The sequence below is a fragment of the Podarcis pityusensis genome (genome assembly GCF_964106645.2).
Source record: "Podarcis pityusensis genome assembly, chromosome: Z".
Lineage (NCBI taxonomy): Eukaryota > Metazoa > Chordata > Lepidosauria > Squamata > Lacertidae > Podarcis > Podarcis pityusensis.
This window is the reverse complement of record NC_138044.1, coordinates 12674953-12698606: the sequence shown is the minus strand read 5'-3', so window position 1 is coordinate 12698606 and position 23654 is coordinate 12674953. Positions and strand designations below refer to the sequence as shown.

The 23654-nt window shown below is 46.1% G+C and overlaps 1 protein-coding gene across 8 annotated transcripts in view; it reads left to right on the top strand.

The window, feature by feature from the left end:
* Positions 1–1402: 1402 nt before the first annotated feature.
* The window catches only part of GOLGA1 (golgin A1), a 37562-nt gene continuing 15310 nt past the window's right edge, over positions 1403–23654 (top strand). Inside the window, exons 1-14 of one of the 8 annotated variants that reach the window (XM_080989569.1) lie at positions 1504–1583; positions 2191–2296; positions 6131–6401; positions 7145–7235; positions 8229–8303; positions 9500–9597; positions 10515–10547; positions 12480–12608; positions 13269–13438; positions 14744–14855; positions 15174–15269; positions 15641–15766; positions 17500–17595; positions 21109–21204. In XM_080989569.1, the coding sequence (XP_080845695.1) occupies positions 6267–6401; positions 7145–7235; positions 8229–8303; positions 9500–9597; positions 10515–10547; positions 12480–12608; positions 13269–13438; positions 14744–14855; positions 15174–15269; positions 15641–15766; positions 17500–17595; positions 21109–21204 (1257 nt within the window). In that variant the 5' untranslated portion in view covers positions 1504–1583; positions 2191–2296; positions 6131–6266. Of the gene's footprint in view, positions 1584–2190; positions 2297–6130; positions 6402–7144; positions 7236–8228; positions 8304–9499; positions 9598–10514; positions 10548–12479; positions 12609–13268; positions 13439–14743; positions 14856–15173; positions 15270–15640; positions 15767–17499; positions 17596–21108; positions 21205–23654 lie in introns of those variants that run through there. The other 7 variants (XM_080989568.1, XM_080989570.1, XM_080989571.1 and 4 more) reach the window with 7 other exon arrangements.

The following is a 23654-nucleotide window of genomic DNA, read 5'->3' as shown; positions in this document are numbered from 1 at the left end:
GGCCGCGGCATCTGACTTGGTATAAGGCAGCCTCCTAGGGGACCCAGGTGGTGCTTGGTCTAAACCACTGAGCCTCTTGGGCTTGCTGATCGGAAGGTCGGCTGTTCGAATCCCCACAATGGGGGTGAGCTCCCATTGCTCTGTCCTAGCTCCTGCCAACCTAGCAGTTTGAAAGCACGCCAGTGCAAGTAAATAAATAGGTACCACTCTGGTGGGAAGGTAAACTGTGTTTCCGTGCACTCTGGCACTTGTAACGGTCCTCCGTGCGCCAGTAGCGGTTTAAACCTGCTGGCCACATGACCCGGAAAGCTGTCTGTGGACAAACGCTGGCTCCTTTGGCCTGAAAGCGAGATGAGCACCACAACCCCATAGCTGCCTTTGATTGGACTTAGCCATCCAGGGGTCTTTTACCTTTTACCTTAAGGCAGCCTCCTGTGTTACTATGTGATGTACATTTAAAGCATATGGATTCTCTTAAAGAACTTGTTTGTTAGGGGTGCTGGGAATGGTAGCTCTGTGATGGGTAAACCAGTTTAAAGGATTATTGGGTTGGGGGGAGCTATGTGATTTAAATCTATGGTGTAATGCCCTCAGCAGTGAATTTTATATTTAGAAATAGGGAAGACACCTAGTGTTACATGGGAAAAGTGTTGAGGTGTGAGGGATAATCAACCTGTAGCCCTCCAGATGTTGCATGTAGTCCTTGGGGATTATGGGAGTTGGGACCCCAGCGACAGCAGCTGGAAAGCCACAGGTTGACTACCCCTTTGGGGGGATTCGCTCCAAATTTATTTTATTTATCTGGAGTGTTTATAACCTGATGCCCATTGAATATTTCGAATCCAAGTTGGGATCGACAAAATTGACATATACAGGTGAGAGAGATAATAACCATATAAAAATTTATTAGCCCTTTCACAAAAACAAATCAGCACTTTCCTCACAAAGCAAAGGACAGCAATAAAAAAAGTCACAGCTACCTCTTTATTGAAAAGGGAAAATATTTTTTATATAACAGCAAACAAAATAGTGTTTCTTTCATTTTCTGTACAGGCTGCATACACGCCTCCCATTTAAATCACCTTTATTGGGAACAGTAGTTTGCTAAGGGTACTATTGGAATTGTAGGTCTGTGAGGGCAAACTACAGTTCCCAGAATACTTTGCGGGGTGAGCGTTAAGCGTGTGCTTTAAATGCACGGTGAGCGTCCGTACGCAGTCCTTTGAGCGCCAGCCTCCCGCTCTGTCCCGCCTCCTCGAACGTCGTCCTGCGGCGAAAGTGGGAGGGGCGCGACGCGACGTGTGACGGAAGTACCGGCTCCATTTTTTCATATCCGCCCTTTTTCAGTCACGCGAGGGGTGGGGCCTCTTCTTTAGCCACGCCTCCGAAGTGGTCACGCCCTCCAACTTTATATCGTCTCCTTCGCTACACACACTTACACACAAAGAAACAAACAAACAGCACTTCTCTCTGCGCACGCGTCCCGAGTCCCTTTCTGCCACGTCACTTCCGCCAGCCGGTGGTGACACTGTTTCCGGGTCCGGCTGAGTGGTTGAGGCGTCCGTTCTGTCAGGAACCAGCCGGTGAGTTAAGAGAAAGGGTTTTATGTTCCGCCTTTTCTTTTCCTTGGCGGTTAGAGGGTGCGTGAAATGTCAGTGTATTGCGGTCGTTGGGGGTGGGTTTCTGTTTTGCTTTCTGGAGGGTGGTAGTAGTGCTGGAAAGAAAGGTGAGACGGTAAATACGGTAAATAGGGAAGGTTTGGCGCGGCTGTTAAGAGCCTCCGTCTTCCCCGTTCATTTACCATATTTATTGCCTATAAAAGGACCAAGCAAAAGATGCGATAAAGTGTTCGGGTTCCCCAACGCTGTTCTTCAGGCGGCATGTAAAAGGAAAAGGGTTCGAGGAGGGAAGAGGGGAAGATTCAGGCATCGTTATTCATTATTTATTTATGAATTATTCTTACACTTACGTCCCACTTTTTCTCCAAGGAGGTCAAGGTGGTGTGCACACTTCTCCTTTGCGTTTTATCCTCACAGCATTTCAGGCTGAGAGATAGTGATTGACCCAGGGTATCCCAGTGAGCTTTAATGGCTTTAACAGAGATTTGAACCTGGGTCTTGCCACTTTTCATTGGCTTTCACAGCAATGAGGGGAGGGAAATACCTAATTTTCTTTTTCCCTCTTTCCAAGCCTTGCCCCACCAAAGCCTGATTTTGTACAATAAGTCTGAAGAAGACTTCTACATAACTCAAAACCACACCACTGTTTTGCAGCATTTTAGTTGACCCAAATAAAGGTATGACTCCAGTGACTTTTTGTTTCCCTTTTTTATGTTGTGACTTTTGTATCATTATTGTTAGTGTTAACCTTGGGGCTTAATTTACAAACAGAGTATTGGTAACGTGTGTGTGTGTGTGTGTAATTTCCCCTGAAAAGAATAAATCCAGATTTAATTATGGGGTGAGTGATGGGATACACACTAGCATTTTGATGCTAGCATCATTGTTTGGGCACTGCAGAAAAAGGAAAACACCTGGCATGCCTCAGAAGCTCTGAATCAGTAATAAAACTATATTTGGAATCACCTACTTGATTTTTTTTATTGTGCTTTATTCAAGAGCAGGGACATCAAGTCTTTCCATGTCTCCATATTTTGCTCACACAACAAAGCTGGTCCAAAGGTTATCCACTGAGGTTTGTGACCAAGTGGGAATTTCAGACAAGATCTTTCCTGGCTGAAACATCCATACCATAATGCCCTTTGCAATCCTAAATGTACTTCTAGCACAAGAAGAGCCTTTTAGGGTTAGACCCCAAAAGACCCATCTAGTCCAGCATTCTGTTTTCATAGTGGCCAGCCAGATGCCCATTATGGGAAACTTGCTAGCAAGACCTGAGAGTACTTGCTAGTGAGTAAGCCCCCTGGAATACAGGTGGGGCAGGATTGCAATGTGGATCTGGTTGCATTGAACATGGGTATTATAGTAGCAATGTAAACAATGAGGGGTTTGCTATTCAAAGGCAAAACGCTTAAAGATAATGTTATGCAAATTTTGGAAGGCAAGAATCAAGTTTATTTAAGATGCTTAAAGCAGCTTCAAATGTCTGTATTGACTCGTGCTCACTGCTTCGTGAGATGGTTGGTTTTATTTTTAAGCTTTCTCTTCTTGCTGTCTTCTACCCAAAGAGTCCCAAAATAACTAATGGAGTTTAATGACAGTGAATAAGGCAAAGAAGCAGCCTTTGCCAATCTGGTGCCCTCCAGATGTTTTGGACTGCTATTCCCATACAGCATGGCTGTGCTGGTGGGGTCTGAAGGAGTTGTAGTCCAGCACATGTGGACAGCACCAGGTTGGCAAAACAGTAGTTGCGATAAAGTATGGAGTAGAGCAGTGCACCAGTACCAAACCAGGTTTTTAAAAGCCAGTTTAAAGCTTTGTTTTAAAGAAACCTAAAAGTCTCCACCTGTCACTGAAAGGACGTTGAATTGCCACAGCTGAAAAGGCCTTTTTGGGTCACAGCCCAGCTCACTTCTAACAAGTGGAATCCAAAGAAAGTCTTCTCAGTATTACCTTAGTGTCTGGACAGGTCCATGTATAGGAGAAAATGCCGTATTTTTCGCACCATAGGGCACACCGGACCATAGGCCGCACCCAGTTTTTAGGGGGGGGGGAATCAAGAAAAAAAATATTTTTCCCCCCAGCCCCAAAGAGCAGCATACAGGCTGCACACAACCTCTCCCTGCCGGAGGGGTTGCGCGCAGCTATGGAGCAAGCCAAGGCAGGGGGCGGGATGGATCCCGCTCGCTGTTTTGGCTTCCCCTTTAGCCCTGTGCAGCCTCTCCTTGCCGGAGGGGTTGCGCGCAGCTACGGAGCAAGCCAAGGCAGGGGGCGGGATGGATCCCGCTCGCTGTTTTGGCTTCCCCTTTAGCCCCGTGCAACCTCTCCTTGCCGGGAGACGCTGCACAGGGCTTTCCTGGCTTTTCTGGGAGGTGGGGGGATTCCCTCACCTTTTGCAAAACCGGCAGAAGCCGCGCACACATTAAAAGGGTTGCACGGCTTCTTCTGGCTTTCCTGGGAGGTGGGGGGATTCCCTCACCTCTCGCAAAAGCCCGCAGAAGCCGCACAACCCCTTTAAAGAGATCGCGGCTTCTCCTGGATTTTCTGGGAGGTGGGAGAAGCAACTGATGCGGCCAATCAGTCCCTTCTCCCTCCTGGGGAAAAGCCCGCAAGAGCGCACGGAGCTTGTGTGCGGCTCTTGGGGGCTTTTCCCGACTGCCTCCCCCCTGCATTCGCGCCAAAGGACGCACACACATTTTCCCTTGCTTTTTAGGAGAGAAAAAGTGCGTCCTATGGTGCGAAAAATACGGTAATCATTAAGGTAGCTGTGTTAGAATTTTAAACTAACACCAGCACATTGAGTTGTGTCTGAAAGATTGTCAAAAGATGTCTCATATGCCCAGTCCCAGACAGCAGTCTTTTCTGTAGGAAGAATATAAGACAGAAGCACAGCTCATCGTAGCTGCTCCTAAGGGGGTTTGCCTCTACTGCAATAAGCAACTGATAAGGGGTAAATACAGTAATAATTACTGTAGTGCTTAGCACTAGGATCAGTGATAAGAGATCCCTTATCTCCTGTCTTAGCACTTAGTGCTTACACTGGAGATAACAGATCTGTGTGCCTGATATATAGCGTGAGCATCGCTTGTCTTAAAATGATCCCACAGGCCAAATTTGACTTTCCCCACCCCTTCAGTAACAGGTGATGGTGGGGAGTGCATTGACATTACTGTAGTCTAATGTGAGTTGGTGGGAAACTGAATATGGCAAGAAATTCAAAGAGCATCATACCGGGGGCCAAATATGATCTCTCGGAGCCAGAATGTATAAATAAAGAGTGCCTCTGGCTATGTTCTCAACTATATGTAAATAACAGGCATGTAAGTTAAAAATGCTTTTCAAACATAAACTTAGAAATTGCATTAGAAAAGCTAAAAAGTCTAGGCATAATTTATTAACATTGCCTGCCATTAGTCATTTGCTGCCACCATCCCACCTGCTTCTAGAACTAGAGAAGAGTGCTTCCTGGTTGGTGATAGTGATTTCTGGGCACACAAGCTGTGGCACCTCTTGCTAAGTGTTGGTTCAGAGTGGATCCTGTAAGTCATCCTTTTGGTTCAAGTTTGAGGGTGTCATCATGAGATTTGGTAGTGAGAGGCAGAGTTAAATATGTGGGGAAGCTTAAGTTACTACCACAAATCAGCCTGCAATGTTCATGAAGTACTTTCAAGGTCAGCATGTTGGACAGGTGGTGTCAAGTGTCCTATAGCTCCTGCAGGGCTGTCAGGAAATCCAGTGAATAATTCATGGTTGCTCGGGGAGATGGTGTTAGGTAGACAGAGAGGCCGAGCCAGGAGATGGTAATTCCCCTTCATGTGGCTTCAGTGAGACCTCTTCTTGAGTTCTTTTATCTTGCATTGGGGGCCCTGCTTTGATGTTGCAACCTGTGTTCTGCCTCTTTCATATATGCCACTGGTAGCGTCCCTGTGACTTCCAACATACTTGAAGCCAACAAAATCAGAAGAGCCAAGTATTGGTATGGGCCGGAATTTCTAATGATGTTTTTAGTGTTGTGTCTCATTCTGTCTTGATAGCTTGAGCCCATCAATCAAGGGCACATCTTGTGGTTTAAATTTTACAATTTTAATGCCTTATGGAGTTTATTTTTATTGGGATACTTGTAAATATTGTAAAACATGATTCAGAAGTACATAATCTTTTGTATTGGTTTTAAGAAAAAGATGAAGGAACTGAAGACTGTTAAAAGGTCTGAAACCTGAGTACAAATGTGGTTCCCAGTGACAGTAGCTTCAAAAAACATTAGTTACGATTTTGTTTTTAGATTTGACTAGTATTGTATCTGTTCCAGTACTTTGGCTTGCATTGAGGTTGGGATGGGTGGACAGAAGAGAGTTGGAGAGCAATGTAGGTTTAGAATTCAAGGAGTTCAAAATTGTTCCAAACATAGATTTTGATCTTGAACTAATTCTTGCAGATTGCCTAATCTGTGTCTACTGAACTGTATTGTCAGATTTGGTCATTACAAATACACCCCCTTAATTTTGAAACAGCACTGGGCAATGAGCCCCTTGAGGGAGAGGAACTGATTGGATGGAAGATAAATCAGGCACAGACTGCTGTGTGCTTGTGCCTTGACTGTCTGAACTGTGGTGATCCTGCCTTTGAGGGCCTGTCTGGCTGTTGAAGATGTTTGCAAAACTAAAGAAGAAGATTGCGGAAGAGGCAGCTACTTCTCCGCGGCCAGGAGGGGTGGCCAGAATGCCCAGATCGGTCAGCAAGGAGTCCATCACATCTGTAGGAGCAGATTCCGGGGATGACTTTGTAAGTGCCAAATGCTATGTTTTGCTATCTAGTTTTTTAAGACAACCATGTGTTGATTTGCTCAATTTTATGTTGAAGTCTACAGAATACAAAAGCAAACCTAAAAATGTTATGAATCTTTCTTTGGTGTGGTTTGGTCTTATTGAATGTCATAGTACCAATTCCTTTTGTCCAGGAGAAGAAATGGAGGAGGTGCACCAGGTGGTAGCACTGATAGTGTGGGCTGAATCCAGCACCTCTTTACCACACCAAATTTTCAATAAAGCAGTATGTTCACCTGTCAGTCACCTGATGTAACTCTAACAAGTGAGTGATGTTGACTGGTGAGCAGTGCGGGGTTCACGTCTGTGTTGGCAAGGGTATCAAGCAGCCAGTATGACAGCTGCTATGCAACTTAGCATAAAAAGGCAAAATTCACTAGCACCTCCTGAAGGTGGAGGAAGACCAATGCTGAGTTGAGAGGAATGAGCCTATCCAGCTAGTGTAACATTATCTAATCATAGGAGAAGAACTGAGAGCACCATTTTTGCTAGTGGAAGGGACAAAACACTGCCCATGCTTTAAAAATTGTAGCATGATGTAAAAACTGCTGCAAAGTGCCATTCTCCTCTCATCTCTCCCCCTGCTTCCCGTGGGCAGGCTCTTTTTTGTTGCTGTTACTGAAATGGACAAGTGTGTTGGACTGTTCATTTCTGAATTTTTAAAATTGAGTATTCCTACTATATATCTTTTAATCCACTAAGCCCTCAGATGGAAGCAGCTCCAGGGAGGACCTCTCGTCTCAGCTCTTCCGGAGGAATGAACAAATCCGGAAGCTGGAAGTCAAGCTGTCTGGTAGGTGCCATGTTGGGGGTGAGGGGTTAGCCTAAGAACACAGGTGCTCCCTGTTGTATAGACAACATTCAGACGTCATACCTGTTCAAAGTACAGGGTGAGCCAAAAGTAGCCCTCTAGGCCTTCTAGACTCTGTCTAGGCCATGCCTCTCAATGGCCTGCTCCACACTGTCCTCTAGCATGGCCCAAATGTGTCCTTGGATGTGATAATGTCTCTTGCTTGTGTAAATAGAGGGTGGAAAGGGATTTATGTATTTGCAGAGACCCTCTGATATCTATGTGGCCAAAAAGTAACCTGCTATACAAAAGAGTCACATCCATTGCTTTACCCCACTTTTGCTTCTAGCCCTGCCCACCACTGGCATGTCTCCCCACCCCCCACAAAGGTTGTCTACAAAGGAATGCAGCCCTCAAGCTCAAAAATGTCCCTTATCCATTGCTAGAATGGGCAGCACTCCCACCCTGTCACTTCTGTAGTCCACTGCTGTAAGACTCCATTAATCCTTCCACTGTCTGCACTTGGATAGGCAGTCAAAAATGACCATTGCTCTTCTAACATATGATGATAAAACTGCTTCCATTCTTTGAGCCAGCGGGGATGGTGTATGTGTGATTTTATAGAGCATCAAGGTCTGGGTTTACACATACTCTTTGCAACTATACTATGGGCTACCGAGAAAGGAATGGCCTGCTGGAGCCACTCTGCTGGTCTTGGTAACTTGCCCTGCCCTTTCAGCAATGTTTGATTCTCTGTTCCTAGCAAAATTCCTTCTGTCTGTACCTCTTCTTCATACTTCATGTGCAGTAACAGTATTTTGTTTTGCCTGGTGTTGAGGTGTGGCCGTTTGCCTCACCTTCCTTAACAGAAATGATTTTCAAGCAAAGGAAATCATTGTTCCTCTTCACTCACCAGGTTTTTTTCCTCCCCTCCTCCCGGTTTTTTCCCTCCTGTCTGCCCATCTCTGGTTGGTGCTGCTGCCTCCTTCCCCCAAGATTACGCCGAGCAGGTCCGAAACTTGCAGAAGATTAAGGAGAAGCTTGAGAACGCATTAGAGACCCATCAGGATTGTACGTACCCATCTTCTTTCCATTTCCCTTTTAAAAAGGGGTTAGAAGCCTCAGGAAGTAAAACTGTTTTTTGAACTTGAGCCAGCCAAGAAAATTATTATTTGTGCTTGCTTGCTTGCAAATGAGGATGAAGGCACAGTTTGTAGGCCAGCATGGACTTTAGTCTGGCTGTTCGAAACAGGTTTATCACTAGCAAAATCCTGAGGGGAGGAGGCAGCGTGTGAGCCTGAATCTCATTCTTGAAATGGTAAGCTGTGGTTTGGCATACACTTGAGCAGGCCCCTTATTTACTTCCTCATTTGTGGGAAAGCAGATGAGGGGTGAGATTTGGGCCTAGGAGAGAGTCAGAACTTAATGTTGCTCAGTATAGTGCTGCCTGAAGTGTAGCTGGGACATTGAAAGAAGAGAAAGTGAAATGAGCAGAGAACTGTGAATGGTTCTTTATTCTGAGAAGTATAATACATACAAAACATAGGCATCTCTCATACAAAGTTCTCAGCTGCTATCTGCAGCTTCTGAAGGACCTGTGCAAGGTTCAGAGGTTTTTGAATAAGCAGGGGGAGCATCCGCCCCAAACCCCAGCTTGGGTCCTGTTGAAGAGTTACCTCATTCTGTGGAGTAATGTTCTGCTAATGGGACAGTGCCAAGGGTCAGTGCCGGAACACATGCTTTCCATATGGAAGGTCCTGGTGTGATTTCCCCCCACCCCTGCCCCCCAAATTTCCAGTTAAAACAATTTCAGGCACTGTCCCACTAACTTCAGTCTACCCATAGCCAATATCTGCCTGCCTGTTTTCTGACTCACAACAGTCCAGGGGATGGCACTGCCTGTCAGCTTGCTGCTCCTTAATCTCAGTGTTGCCCTTGTAGAACTCTGCAGGGAGGGGAAAGAGGACAAAACTAGAATTGGTTAGCTCCACTTGTCACTGGCTGTGCCTCCACCTACCATTGGACTCCCTGCCTTCTGCCCTACCAACCCCATTGGGCACCAGCCACTACTGATTTCAGGTAGCAGTCATTAGCAATTAACACTTTGCTGAGGGACTTGGGGACCTACTGCCAGTCAGAGCAGGCAGCACTGGAGTAGCCTTGGCTCACTGTTAGGCAGTAACTTGCACTCCTAAGATGGAATGATTCTGGGCCTTGGACACAGCAGCACCCAGGTGTTTCTCCGGCTCATGTGTTGTCACCCGCAGCCTTTGTGAAGAAGCTCCAAGAGCAGAATGAGGCTCATCAAGCCAGCACGGCCAAGATGGCAGAAGGCACGGTCTTGGCTCTGGAGAAGAAGGACCAGGTCAGTCAGGCTCATGAAGCCTTTGTTGCCATGCTTCCAGAAGTTCTGAGATGGGTGAGGAGAGGGACAAGCCTTCCTGGACAACCCCACTCTGCCAGGTCCTCACTTTTTTCAGGCTTAGCATGGTCATTGCAGGGAATGATGAGGTTTGTAGACCAAACAAACATTGAGGGGGCACTTTCCCCTCCCATTCCTACTCTCCCAGAAATAGTCTCTCAAGATGGTTATTATTTGTTAAATTTATTAGTAACTTTTTTTGCCCTGGCAACTCAGAGCCACTTACAATTACAGTGGTACCTCGGTTTTTGAGTGTCTCAGAAGCTGAACGTTTTGGTTTTCGAAAGCCGAAAACCTGGAAGTAATTGCTTCCATTTTCAAACGTGCCTTGGAAGTCAAATGAATTCTGCTGCATGTTTTTTCAGTTTTCTCCATTGAACTTGCAGCCAGCCCTTTGCTGGCTTTCGAACATTGCGGAACTCGAACGGTCTTCCGGACTGTTTTTGTTTGGTGCCTAAAGATATGTAACGATGGTACCAGGTGAGCCTCCCTGTGGGGAGAGCTTTCCACAAGTGAGGAGCCATCACTGAAGATTGATTTGATTGTATTTCTGTGCTGCTTTTCATTGAAATGAATCCCAAAGTGACTTACAAACAATAAATAACAGTAACATAATAAAACACAGTAAAACATTACAAACACAGCATAAATCATATAAAATAACAAATAGTCATGCTCCTTCTCTCTGAGACTGTCCCTTTAAGGAAGGGAGCCTCTCTGTGATGCAATAACAGCACCAGTTGCTGTTGCTCCTTTGAACTGTGCAGGAACTTTTCTGCTCCCTGGTTTGTTGCCAGCTTCTCCCTCATTATAGCCCCTCTGGCATGCAAATGTTGACCTGTCCTTTTCTTCCTTCCCAGGAATGGAGGGAGAAGCTGTCACACCTTGAAAAGGCAAGTAGCTTACTTAGAGCTGGGCCCTAAAATGTGCAAACAGACAGGATCTCATTTTTGGAGGCTGTAATCTTCTCTTCCTTCCCTTCCCAAGTAGACTTCAAATTTAGGTTCCAGCTGTGCTGCAGACATCATAAGCAGCTTGTCTCGGTGCCTCATGTCCCTCAGTCTTCCATGACAGTCTAGACTGTTGAATCCTATAGACATTTCTTGATAGCAAAAGCATTATGTGGTCTTGCAGGGTTACCAGCAGAATGATGTAAATTCTCTCTCCATAAGGCAGGAAGGTGGGAAACTGCTCCCCCCCCTACGCGGGATGTTTGGCTTCCAATTCCTCTCAGCCTCAACCAGCTTGTCTGGTGACAGGGGGTGATAGGAGTTGTAGTTTGCCAACATCTGGAAGGCCATGGGTTTCCCTCTGCTGGGCTAGGGAAATATTATTGTGATCCTTGAAAGAGAAGCAGAAAACCATTCCCTAGAACACTTGAATAAGAGAAGCTTGTAAAAGGCTTCCAGATTTCCCCCTATATTCTTGAGGCCTAGAATCTTGAACAAAAAAGACTTCTAGTTACTTGAGCACCTATACTACTTATGGTGAACAAGCAGTAGAATAATTACTGGATTAGAAGAATATTCTGAATACAGTGGTGCCTCGCAAGACGAAATTAATCCGTTCCGCGAGTGTCTTCGTCTAGCGGTTTTTTCGTCTTGCGAAGCAACCCTATTAGCGTCTTAACGGATTAGCGCTATTAGCGGTTTAGCGGCTATTAAAGGCTTAAAGGATTAGCGGATTAGCTGCTAAAAGGCTATTAAAGGCTTAGCGGCTTAGATAAAGGGGGGGGAAAGCGAAAAAAAAATCTCAAGACTCGCAAGACATTTTCGTCTTGCGAAGCAAGCCCATAGGGAAATTCGTCCTGCGAAGCAACTCAAAAACAGAAAACCCTTTCGTCTAGCGGGTTTTCCGTCTTGCGAGGCATTCGTCTTGCGGGGCACCACTGTACTTAGGTACAATTCTCAAACTTTAAAATGCCGTCCCTGCTGAATGAAAGACAGACTACTCTGCTTGTAGCACCCCTCGACAATGGAGAGTGTGGCAATGCCCAGATGCCTTGAAAACAAGGTCAGCCTGCGACACCCCAACTTACACCTGGTAGTACCTCTCAGTTTATCCTTACCCCTGAGCAAGAGAACTCCCAAAGCTGCTGCTTCATTTTCTGCTGCAAGGGATGTGGCTTTAAGGGTCTCTCGTTCCCAAGGGTTGCATCCAACTAAGTTCTAATCAGAGTAAACCCATGGAAAATAATGGACTAGCACTGGATGCAGCCTCCAGTTGAGTGGAGGGGTGTTCTGTTTGCCATCCTTGAGGGGACCCCTGGAAAATTAACCAAGCCAAACCTTTTGTCACCTGGAACTGGTATGTGTGCAGTACAACTGATCTGAGTGCTGGATGTGAAACAGAGGAAGCTCCATCAGACTGGGTGTCTGTTCCTAAAGCCTCACCTGAGAAACTAGGGTGGTGCTAGTGGGTCCCAGAAAAGCTCTTCATTGTGAGATTTCTGGGGCAATTTGTGGGTTGTTTGGGTCCTGGGTGAGAACCAGGAGGATGAGAGCTTTTTTCTATAAATATTAGTAATTTGTATACATGGTTTTATTGTATATTTTGTAGCATTTGTTGTTGCTCTTTCAGTTTTATTTACACAGAATAGAGATAATATCTATGACAGACCTTAGCTAGATTGCGTAAGAACATCAAGACCCACCACAAAATCCTTGTTGTGAGTACTTTTTGATATATAGGGCCTTTGCAGATCGGCCTTCCTCCCACCAAGCAGAACACTGGACGATCTCCCCCTTTTCAGATCTTAATTGGCTTTTACACTGAAGCTGGGAAATCCCCCTAATCTTCTTTTCTATGTGTTGGCTGCTCAACAGGAGAAGAAGCTCCTTTCGGCACAGCTGCAAGAGATGAAAGAGCAGAGCTTGAACCTTTTCCAGAAAAGGGATGAGATTGATGAGTTGGAGGGCTTCCAGCAGCAGGAGCTGGCTAAAGTCAAGCACATGGTGAGTAATCCCAAGGGAGGCCCATTTGGGGTAGGGCAGCTAGACCCAGCCTAGACCTCTGGGACATAATCCAGGAAGCCCTTGCCTTTATATTCCACTGACCGCCCCCACTCCCCAGCTGGTCTTCCTCTTTTTCTCTCTTATCTACCCTTGGGCTTATTGGACTCTGCCTTCACCCTTTAGTTTATTTACTACATTTATGTTCTACCTCTTTTTCACCGTGGGAATCAAAGGGGAGTACATGGGCAATCTCAAAGTAGGAATATCAGAAGCTTGTCCTGTTTAGCTCAGTATTGTCTACACTTAACACCAGCAGCTGTCCTGGGTTTTAGTCAGGAGACATTATCAGCCTGTCCTGGAGATGTCAAGGATTGAACATGGGACCTTCTGCATGCAAAACAAATGCTTTTCCACTGATCTATAGTCCTTCCCTTAAGACACAGGGGCATAGGAAGCCATCCTACAACTCCCACCAGCCCCAGCAAGCAAGGCTCAGAGGTCAGGCATGGTGGGAATTACAGTGCAACTACATCTGGATGGCATTAAACTGGCCACTCCTGCCATATTCCAAGGTAGCACTGTACTGAGAAGTTCCCTCTGCCTCTGAGAGCTAGCTGATTGATATGTGGTTTTGTTGTTTGTTTTCTTTAAAACATGCAGCTTTTGAAGAAGGAAGAGTCACTGGCCCAGATGGAACAGGAATTGGGGTCCTCCACACAAGAGCTGCAGCGCACTCAAGAGGAGCTGCAGACCTTTCGCACTTTGTCCTCCCGCCAGGCAGCAGAGTTACAGCAACTACGAAAGCAGCATGCAGAGCTGGAAGCAGAGAGGTTGGGAAAAGGATGTTCTGTTTAGACCCTCTGGGTGTCTTGTCCTGGACAGGCTTCGTGTGCCTGTAAATTCTTATTTATTTAAAAGCATCTCCTCTTGGCTGCACAAGTTTGGCAATGTGCCCTTTTAGAGAAAACACAAAAACTCAGGGCAGCCAGGGGATAGTAGGTGAAAGACCCATTTGAGAAAATATGGGTAGCGTTTATTGAGCCATCATGGTGTTATAGTTAGAGTGTTGGACTCTACAGCCTGGAAAACCAGGGATCAAATCCCCATTTGGCCCTGAAGTTCAGTGGGCCAGCCAGTCACTCTCAGCCTCACCTACCTCACAGGGTTGTGAGGATAGAGTGGGAAGAAGAAGCAGGTGCGCCACCTTGAGCTTCTTTTAGGAAAGGCAGAATCTTTATGTGATAATTTTAAGATATGCCAGTGTAAAGGATAATGTTTTCTCCTTGTCCTTCATATATTCTAGACCAGTGCTACTCAAAAGTGGTGGTCCAAGGACTGGTGCTGGTCCACGATCCATTGGCTGCTGGCCAGTGGCAGCCCCATCACAGCCCAGGTTGGATGGGATGCTTCCGGGACCAAATATGGCACCAGAATCTGGGATGTTGGGAGGGAAAAAATAGCTGGTCCACCACATCAGAATACTACTCTAGACTATGGACCTTTTGAGTTACCTCTTTACCTTGAAACCCTGTAGAAGAAATATAAACATAAGCTGATGAGTTTGCATTGTTACTGAGCTGTCTTAAGCCTGTTATGTTAATGGCTCACTCTTTGCATCAGTATTGTTTGTTTCATTTTTTAATCTGTATCTTGAAAACAGTTTAATGAACAATTTTTAAAAACCATTTCTAAAGTGCTTAATGTTTTAAAGATTTCTAAGCGGTGTACAATAGAAAACCAAACAATATCATCAAAACGATGGGGCTGATGGAAGTTGGCAGGCCCAGGTTTCTCATGCCTCTAAGGGGCAGACCTAAAACCACTGCCATCTCCATAAGACAGGTCATGGGGGCACCATTTCAGAGCAAATGAAATAAAGCTTCCTGTGGTTGGATATGAAACCATTATCTCAGCTTAGACCTAACACACAGAATTGAACTTCTTGCTCAGGGAACCTATGGCCGTCCAGATATTCTTGGACTTCCCAAATCTTTTGTTCCTGACCACTAGCCCACTTGGCTGGGCTGATAGAAGTTGGAGTCATAACAATATATGGAGGGCACCATGTTGGCTATCCCTGATCTCTGGCCTTCAAGTTAAATTTCTCTTCCTCCTTTCATTTCCTCCCCTCACAGGGATGAGCTCATCGATGCAGAGGAGAATGCAGAAAGCAAGATCACAACCTTAGAGCAGCGGAGCCAGGAGCTCCAAGCGTACATTCAGCAACTGTCAGTGGATCTACAAAATGTAAGTGGGAGATTCTCTTCTCTTACTCACATACATCAGATGCCTCTCTTGCAAGCAGAGAGTGTGCTTAAAAGCCTTCCTTTTCCCTTCGAATGAACTGAAAGATAGTAGAGATAGTAGTGGGACTAAAGATGTGTACAACCCATTGAAAATGGTTTTTATTTCAATAACTTTTTTCTTTGTTCTTGGGTTTCTTTGCTTTTTCTTTGCATGGCTGCTCTAATTGTTTTTTCCTCCACATTGTCATTGTTAATCTTCTTGAGCCCCATTTGGTGGAAAAGTGGGAAAACCCAATAACTAATAAAGCATATATTTTAGGCTCAAGTATCTGCCACCAGTTGTGAGAAGCGATTGGAAGCACTGCAGCGAGAACACGACTCTCTGAAACAGGAGTATGAACAGAATAAGCAAAAGGTATGGCCTGGATGTTATCACATTGAGAAATAGGGTAAGCAGACCCCCAGGGTTTGGGCATTTCTGCAATGAAGAAGAGAATGCTATGTGATGATACAGATATTTCAGCAACCAGAAAAACTGGAATTGATGTGCAGACAACCTGGTGCCCATGGGTGCATGAATCAGTACCTCCTATGGCTCCTGTGAAAGGTCTTAGTAAATATGCCAATCAGAAATCTCCATTGCACAAAAGTGAGAGACTGGTTCTTCTCCCTGCTCAGTGCCTGATTGCAAATGCTCAGCCTCTCCTACATTGATGGGTATGCCCGCTTCAATGTGCCCATGTTTATTTAGAATTCATTGCAGAGCAAACGTATGTCTCTCGACAGATGATTGTTGAGGTGGAGGAGAAAAGCCAACTTGTGAGCCACTTGCAGGAGAAAGTGATCATCCTGGAGAAGCACTTTGAAGGGAATCTCTCTGGTGACGAGCATGTCCAGGAGCTGCTCAGGGAGGTAAATGTGGGGCGTTTAGAAGGGGTTGCAAGAGTGCTGTACTGAGGCCATTAAATCTTTTCATGCAGTCCATTGTTTCATCATCCATGAAGATGTTCTTTAGGGCTGGGTACCGGCCTTGTGGAAGCTGCTGAGCTTTCACACTTCCAGTAAAATGCTGTTTGTAGAGACAAATGGAACTGGCCACACATGTTGGCAGTGTGGAGTGCTCCTTTGTAGTGTCTCAGCCAGCCGTGCCCTCCTCTACAGTACTCCCTTCCACCCACTGCTGTCAACCAGTATTCTACGCTCACTGAGCTTGCTCAGTATTCACTGGACTGTTTTGAGGGCTTTGTTTTTCTCCCCCTTAGTGTTTTCCCCCTGCTAAAGATTTTGTTGATGTTCCCCTGAGCCTACTGATACAACTCCCCTTTCACTGAGCAAGCAACAACACTCACCACCTGAAAATCAGTAATGGAAGAATGGATCTTTTAGATCCTTCCTGCTGCATCATTGGCTAATGATGCTTTCTGGTCAGAGCCTGGCTTTAAGGATTTTGATAGCATGGGCTCAGTTCATTCTGGATGTAGAGCATGGTCTTCTGAAAGGGCGGGGCTGCCCATTCTGATGGGTCTTAAAACATCAATCAGATATGAATTAGCAATGTCATTGTACTCACTTGGTTTAGGTTTGGCATGACCCTAATTTTTCCCTTGAGTGAGTAGTGAGTATTTACATGCCACCCAGGAATACTAAATACTGTGAGAAGTTTGGCTGGCATTAGACCAGATTTTTGTTTTATGTCCAAGAGTGGAGAACCTTCGGCTTTCCAGGCATTTTCTGAACTACAACTCCCATCATCCACAGCCACCGGCTGGGGTTGATGGGCATTATAGTTGATCTCTCTGGAGGGCCCAAGGTTCTCTACCACTGTTTTATTTGTTTGCAGTCTTTGCACCTGCCCTTTAGAAAAGTCAGTACTAAGACAGGCTCTGCCCTCAAGGCTCACAATCAAAAAAAGAGACTGCACATGAGAAAAAATGAATGGGAAGGTGGAGGAAGCAAACAAGCTCAAGCACAAGTTATTCAGGTTGCAGTTCTTCAACTTACAGCCAGTGTCAATGAAGGTTCTGCTTGTCTTGCTCTTCGTAAAGAGTAGACCCTTCCTTGAAGCTTTCCCCACCCACGTCACTCAGAACCAGGGGCAGATCTGGTGACAGCATCAAGGCCAGGAAGACAGGACAGTTCCTGCTGCACAGTTCTTCCCTCACATAGCTGCCTACTTGACTTCTAGGAGCACAAGAACCTGCCTCTTTTTGAGTGAGACTGTTGGTCCATCTGGCTCAGTGCTGTCTACACTGACTGGCAGGGGCTTTCCAGGATTTCCAGCAGGAGTATTTCCCAGCCCTAGCTGGAGATACAATTTGGGATTGAACCTAGGACATTCTGTAAGGCAGATTCTCTGCCACTAAGCTACGGCCCTTTCCCTACTTTTCTGCAGCATTTTCCAATTCTATTACAGTTTTGGCTGCAGACTTTTAATGATGCCATGTAGAAAACTCTTGCTTAATGATTCTCTGTTTCGTTTGCATGGTTGCTCTGTACTTTTATTAATTTATATGCATTTTTTGTGTGTTCTGTTTTCCATTGTATTTTGTTGACTGCTTGGAGGGCCACCAAGTTGTGAGACATCAACACATAAAAGCCATAGTAACAATAATATTAGTAGTCATTGCATTTTCTCCCCTTTCTAGAAAAGTGCTCTGGAACAGAGACTGGAGGAGGCCAGGCAGCAGCTTTTAGCTGCACGGACAAGCCATGCAGAGAGTTTAAGTCTTCTGGAGACTCAGGTACACAGGGCAGGATTGCTTTCTGAAGCCTGGGATGGTGCTTAGTGGTTGGTGAATTACAGCCTTCTCATACTTTCTGGGGTGGGGGATTCCTCTTGGCTTGGTCAAGCCAGGTACTCAGTTTGGAGGGGCTCTCTTCTCATGGTTTTCAGGACCATTGCTCTGCCCTGGAATGTGTGATGTAGTAGGAATAGAGTTTCTCTGAGCATGTGCTGAGTGCTTTTCCTTGGCTGCTGAGTATCTGCAACCAACCTTTTATATATTTGGAGGAGATGGTTTTCAGGGCAAGCGGCAGCCTTTCCAGGCCACAGCACCTGTTTAATAAAAATAATAATAAATATTTCTGATCTAAGACTTGGTTTCAGGAGGAAGGTGTGAGTGAAGCACACATTCAGGAAAGGCACGAAGTGTTGTGTGCCCTGGGCTGTACCACTTTGGACTGCTTGTGGTGGCAGGAATCACATCTTTTGAGCAATCCCTCACATAATCACCCCTAAAGAACAGGCTGTAGCTCAACAGGAGTGCATCTACATTGAATTTAGAATTTAGTTCAGTCCCCAATATCTCCAGGTAAGGCTGGGAAAGCCCCAGTCCTGAAATCCTTGAGACAGAGGCATAGCAAGGTCAGATGGTACCCAATGCGGAATTTTTTTGTCACACCCTCTCCCCACATTGACAGCTCGAGGTAGACTTGGGAGGCTTGGGAGTCAGTGATGATACCTGGGGCAGTCCACCCCCTTGCCCCTGCCCCCCTGCCTAGTCCTGCCTACACCCCTGACTGTAAGGCTCATTGGACGCAGTTGGACTTACTTCTGAGTGAACATATAGGATGGCGCTTGCAAGCTGACCCAAGGGACGTGTTCCTGTAGATCACTCACATCAAGTAAAATGGATGTCTAAGGAACTTACTCCTGAGTAAGGAGTCAACCTTGAAAGCAGCCCAGCTGCCATCCCCAAATCATCCCCCACCCCCGGCATTCCCCACAAAATTCAGAAATTGAGGGCTTCCACTGAATTGGGTTGGGCCAATTCTGGACCTGAGAGGGTGCAGCCCCAAGTGTGCTTACTCGGAAGTAAGCCCTATCCAGCTCGGCTAGCAAGCGTCCTCGCAGTGGGATCCTATGCATGTTTCCTCCCTCACTGAGCATGGCGAGGGTTACTCCCTAGCAAGGCTGCTTGCAGCCACATTCCATATCTTAAGTACGCTCATGCTAAAACAAGAAATCAGGACTTCGAACCAGATGTGATAACTCAAAAGTTATTATTATTATTATTATTGGCCTGAACGCAATGGGATTTCCTTCCTTGGAAAGAGGCTTGGGATTGTGGTTGTGGTCATTTGAATGGGACTTGCCCCTAAGAAGGGTTTGAGTATGGGAGAGGGCGGGTTACTCGTGCGTAAAGCCCTTAGTATGAATACTTATGGCCTGAGCCCAGGCGTGTTTATTCTGAAGTAAACCCTGTGTGGATTGGGACTGTCTCCCACATAAATTGGCTGGAAATGGAAGCCATAGGCTGCAATCTGCTCAGATCAATGGTGAGAGGAAAACCGAGGCTCATTCGGCACCAGCAAGTTGGGGACAGGAGACTGTAGGGAAGCTGCTGTAGATGTTATCATTATTATTATTTATAGAAAGTAGTGCTTCTTTGCTGCTCTTTTCGCGCTGCCTGCTCACTCCTGTTTGGAGCAGCCGCCTTCTGCCCAAGCTGCTGCGGAGGTAAATGGAATGAGCTGGTTGGTGCCAGGAATGTGTGCCCCTTCCTCCGGGTGGGGCTGCCTGGAACCGCACCAGCTGAAAGTAATTGCTGGCCAGTTGGCACCTTGAGTAGCAGACAGAGAAGGCAGCAGTGGTGGCAGCTCTCAATGGCAAGAAATACCTTCCCGTCCCAAGGATTATCTACGACTAGGGACGGACGGATACTCAGTTTCTTAAAGTGAGCGCTTTCCTTTTTTAACGAAACAGACCAGGAGACCCCAGTGAGACGGAGCTGCGTGCTGCCTTCACCCCAGTTCATCCCGCCATCTCACCCCACCCCTCACCCCGTGCAGCTTCCTGGCGCCATTCATAACTTCATGCTGAGGACTCCCACGCGCGGGAGAAAACTACTTATCCAATAGCAAGCCAGCCCACCCCTGCCGCTGCATTCCATTTTGAGCCCTTTTGCTCGTGGCTTACCAGATGTGGGGGTGCCTCCCCCCCGTCTTCTCGTCCTGCAGTCAGTCACTGGAGGAAGCAAAGGGAGTGTTCCCCCTCTCTCTCACGCGCCTCCTCTCGCTCCTTCCCTTCTGGGAGATGCTGTAGCTTCACACTCATTCACCCAGCTGCGCCAAGAGGAGCCTTTCTGGCGCCATTTCCCATGCGTGCGCATCTACTCGCAAGGTCCTGGTGCCAAACGGGGGGTGACATTTGGCACCCTCCGCCTGCCCACGACTCCCAAGCCTACAGCGAGTGGCAAAGCAAAGCAGCAGCAAAGCACCCCCGCTTTGCCGCTAGCTTTAGGCTTAGGAGTCATGGGGGGGGCGCTGAATGTTGCCCCCCTTCAGGATGGTACCCGGGGCGGTCTGCCTGCCCCCACGCCCCTTTGCAACACCATTGCCTTGAGAACTGCTACAGTCAGTGCAGATAATGCTGCAGTTGGTAGACTTAGCTTGTTATTTAATTCAGCCATTTATACAGAACTGTGAGCACTAGAACCTTCTTTATTTTCAAGGGAAAGGCCTTAGCTTTGTGGTAGAGTACCTGCCTTGCATGCTGAAGGTCGCAGGTGGTTCAATCCCCATCATCCTCCAGGTAGGGCAGGAAGAAACACTCTTCCTGAAACCCTGGAGAGCCAATCAGGGTAGACGGTACTTAACTAGATGGACCAATGGTCTAACTCTGTATAGGGCACTTCCCATCTCTCTTCTTCTTTTTCTCCTCCTTCTTCTCCTCCTCCTCCTTCTTCATATACCGCCCTATACCTGCAGGTCTTACGGCGGTTTACAAAATAAAATCAGAATATAAAACCACAAAATATAAACAACAACAATCCAATAACACCCCCAACACTTTTTAAAAGGGCATATGATGTCAATCAAATCAACCAAAGGCCTGGTTAAAAAGGAACGTTGTTGCCTGGTGCCTAAAAGTGTATAATGAAGGCATCGGGCGTTTTATTTATTTTTATATCTATCTCTATATCTCTATGTAATTTTAAATTGGTTGTGGTTTTATGGGGGGTGAGGAGAGAGGGCTGTTTAGGTCATAATAAACATTACTTCACTTGCTTCAAAATGTGGCCCCTCTGGATTTGGGGGGCCCCTCCTGCTTGTGCTGCTGAGTGAGGGCTTGGACCTCTACCCCAAAGTCCCACTGTAGCAGCACTGCTGGCCCTATATTCTGTCGTGATCCGTGGTGGAGGGAGGGAGACCCACAACATTCAAGCGTGGGCTCCTTCATGGTACAGCCAGTGAAAGCTGCACCCTGCAGTTCTCCTGGCTTTGGGTCATTGGTCCTGTCTGTTGCCTCCTAGATTGACAAACTGAACTGCCAGTTGGCTGAAAGGCAGGTGTGCCTAAGCATAAGAGAGGAGCTTGTGCAGAGCCTCCAGGAAAGTAGTTCACCACAGGTAGGGGCCATCACGTCAGCTGGTCTATATCTCTTTCCTCTTCCCCAAATTGGGAGGTAGGCTGGCTGGGGTGGTGTGTGCATAGAATCATAGAATTGTAGAGTCAGAAGGGATCCAGATGGTCATCTACTCCAACCTCTTGCAAAGCAAGTATCTCAACCAAAGCATCCATGACAGATGACTGTCCATCCTTTGCTTTAAAACCTCCAAGGAAGAAGAATCCACCACTTTCCAAAGGAGTTCGTTCTACTGCTGAACAGCTCCTACTGTCAGAAAGTTCTTCCTGATGTTTAGTTGGAAGCTCCTTTATTGAATCCATTGGTTCAGATCCTACATTCCAGAGTAGGAGAAAACAAGTTTGCTCTGTCTTCCATGTGACAGCCCTTTAGATATTTGAAGATGTCTATCATATCACCTCTCAGGTCTCCTCTTCCAGGCTAAATATACCCAACTTCCTCAACCATTCCTCATGAGGCTTGGTTTCCAAACCTTTGATCATCTTGGTCACCCTCCTCTACACACGTTCCAGTTTGTCAATATCCTTCTTAAATTATGGTACACAGAAACTGGACACAGCACTTCAGGTGTGGTCTGACCCAGACAAAATAGAGCGGTACTATGACTTCCCTTGACCTAGACACTATACTTCTGTTGATGCAGCCTAGAATAGCATTAGCTTTTTCCCCCTGCTGCATCTCGCTGTTGACTCAAGTTGAGCTTGTGCTCCGATAAGACCCTTAGGGCTTTTCACACATACTTCTAGTAAGCCAGGTGTCTCCCTTATTTTTTTATTTAAAGATTTTCTTGCTTTATAAAAGTACATGCATTCTCTCTTTTTTCAGGTTGTACAAGTCTTACAAATCAGTTACATTTGTTGTGAGACATTTGTGTTGAGTACAGTATAAGGTTGGGGAAGAAGAGGGGAGAGAGGAGGGCTGGGGTGGTGATGCTTATATTTTGTATAGTGTATGTGTGGGGTTTTGTTTCAGTGTCAACTGGGTAGGTTCTCTTTCTATTTGTTTATTACATTTCCTTGGTAGTGAGTGGTATTGGGGGGCAGGGTGTGGTTGGTTGTCTGTGGTTATCTGCAGTGGGGTTTGTTTGCATTTATGGGGATGGGAGGGTTTGTTGGGTCAGATAAGCCAGATTGATTCACATGCTATCAGTGGATTTTTATCGTCTCATTGGGCTGTGTATGTGATAAAGGGGAGCCATACTGGGGTGAAGGTGCCCTCTTCTATTTGTTCCCGTGTCGGTTTCAGTTTATTGGATAGCTTTTCTAGTAAGGCCGTTTCCCATACAATTTGATACTATTGGCCCATGTTTACTCCTGACAGGTCCCTCCAGTGTCTGGCTATGAGGCTTCTGGCTGCTGAGAGTAGGTGGTTTATAAGTTCTGCATAATGTGAGTGGACATTATGATCTTGGAAGATGTTCAGTAGGGCCAGTTCTTGGGTGAGTTCTAATACCTGTTTAGTTATTTTGCATATCTCTTGTAGGACGACTGCTGTCCAGAAGGGTTGGATTTTAGGGCATTCCCACCACATGTGGTGGTATGTGCCTGTGGAGGTGCAGCTTCTTCAGCATCTTGGTGAGGTTCCTGGGTGTATCAGCACTAGTTTCCATGGTGTTAAGTACCACCTGTAGGTGAGTTTCAGAGTGAGTTCCCTTCTTTTGGCTGATATGGACTTAAAGGGAGGTTTAGACCACATTCTAGTCCATTGGGTGAGGTTAATTTCATAGTCTATGTTGAGCTCCCATTGTTCTTTGATTGCGTCAAGAGGGGTTGTGGGATTTTGGACCAGTATTTTGTATATTGTGGATACCATCCCTTTGCCATGTCCCTCTGCTATTGGGAGAAGGTTTTCGAAGGTGGTCAAGGGCCTAGTGGCTGCTTATTTAACTGCTGGGTTGTTTAAGAGGGCATGTATTTCGTGATGTGTTAGCCAAGGTATTTGGGTGTCTCCTAGTTTGTCTTGTATTTCTTGTGTTGGTATGGGTTTGTTGTTTTTGTAGAAGTCTTTTAAACAGTGTAGGCCTTTGGCTTGCCAAGTTTTTATCTGGATGTTTTGTGCTGCATGTTGGAATAGTAGGTTAGTGCGGATGGGGATAATCTGCCTAGTTTGTTTTAGAGAAATGGGTATGCTGTTGCAAGGATGTTTTTGATTGAGTCTCTCTCCAAGTGAACCCATTTTTTTTGTCTTGTCTTCTAGAATATGCAGGATTATGTGGCATAAATGGTTGGCGATGTAATTTGATTCTATATTGGGGATTCCCCATCCTCCTCTTGAGGAGGGCAGGTGCAGGTATTTGGGGCTTATTCTTGGCTATTTGTGTGAGAAAATAAACAAGTGTAGTTTTTTCTGCCACTTCTGAAGCTGGGTTGGGGGAATCTAGATTGGGAGGGTTTGGAATAAATAGGTTAGTTTTGGGAAGGTGATCATTTTGAT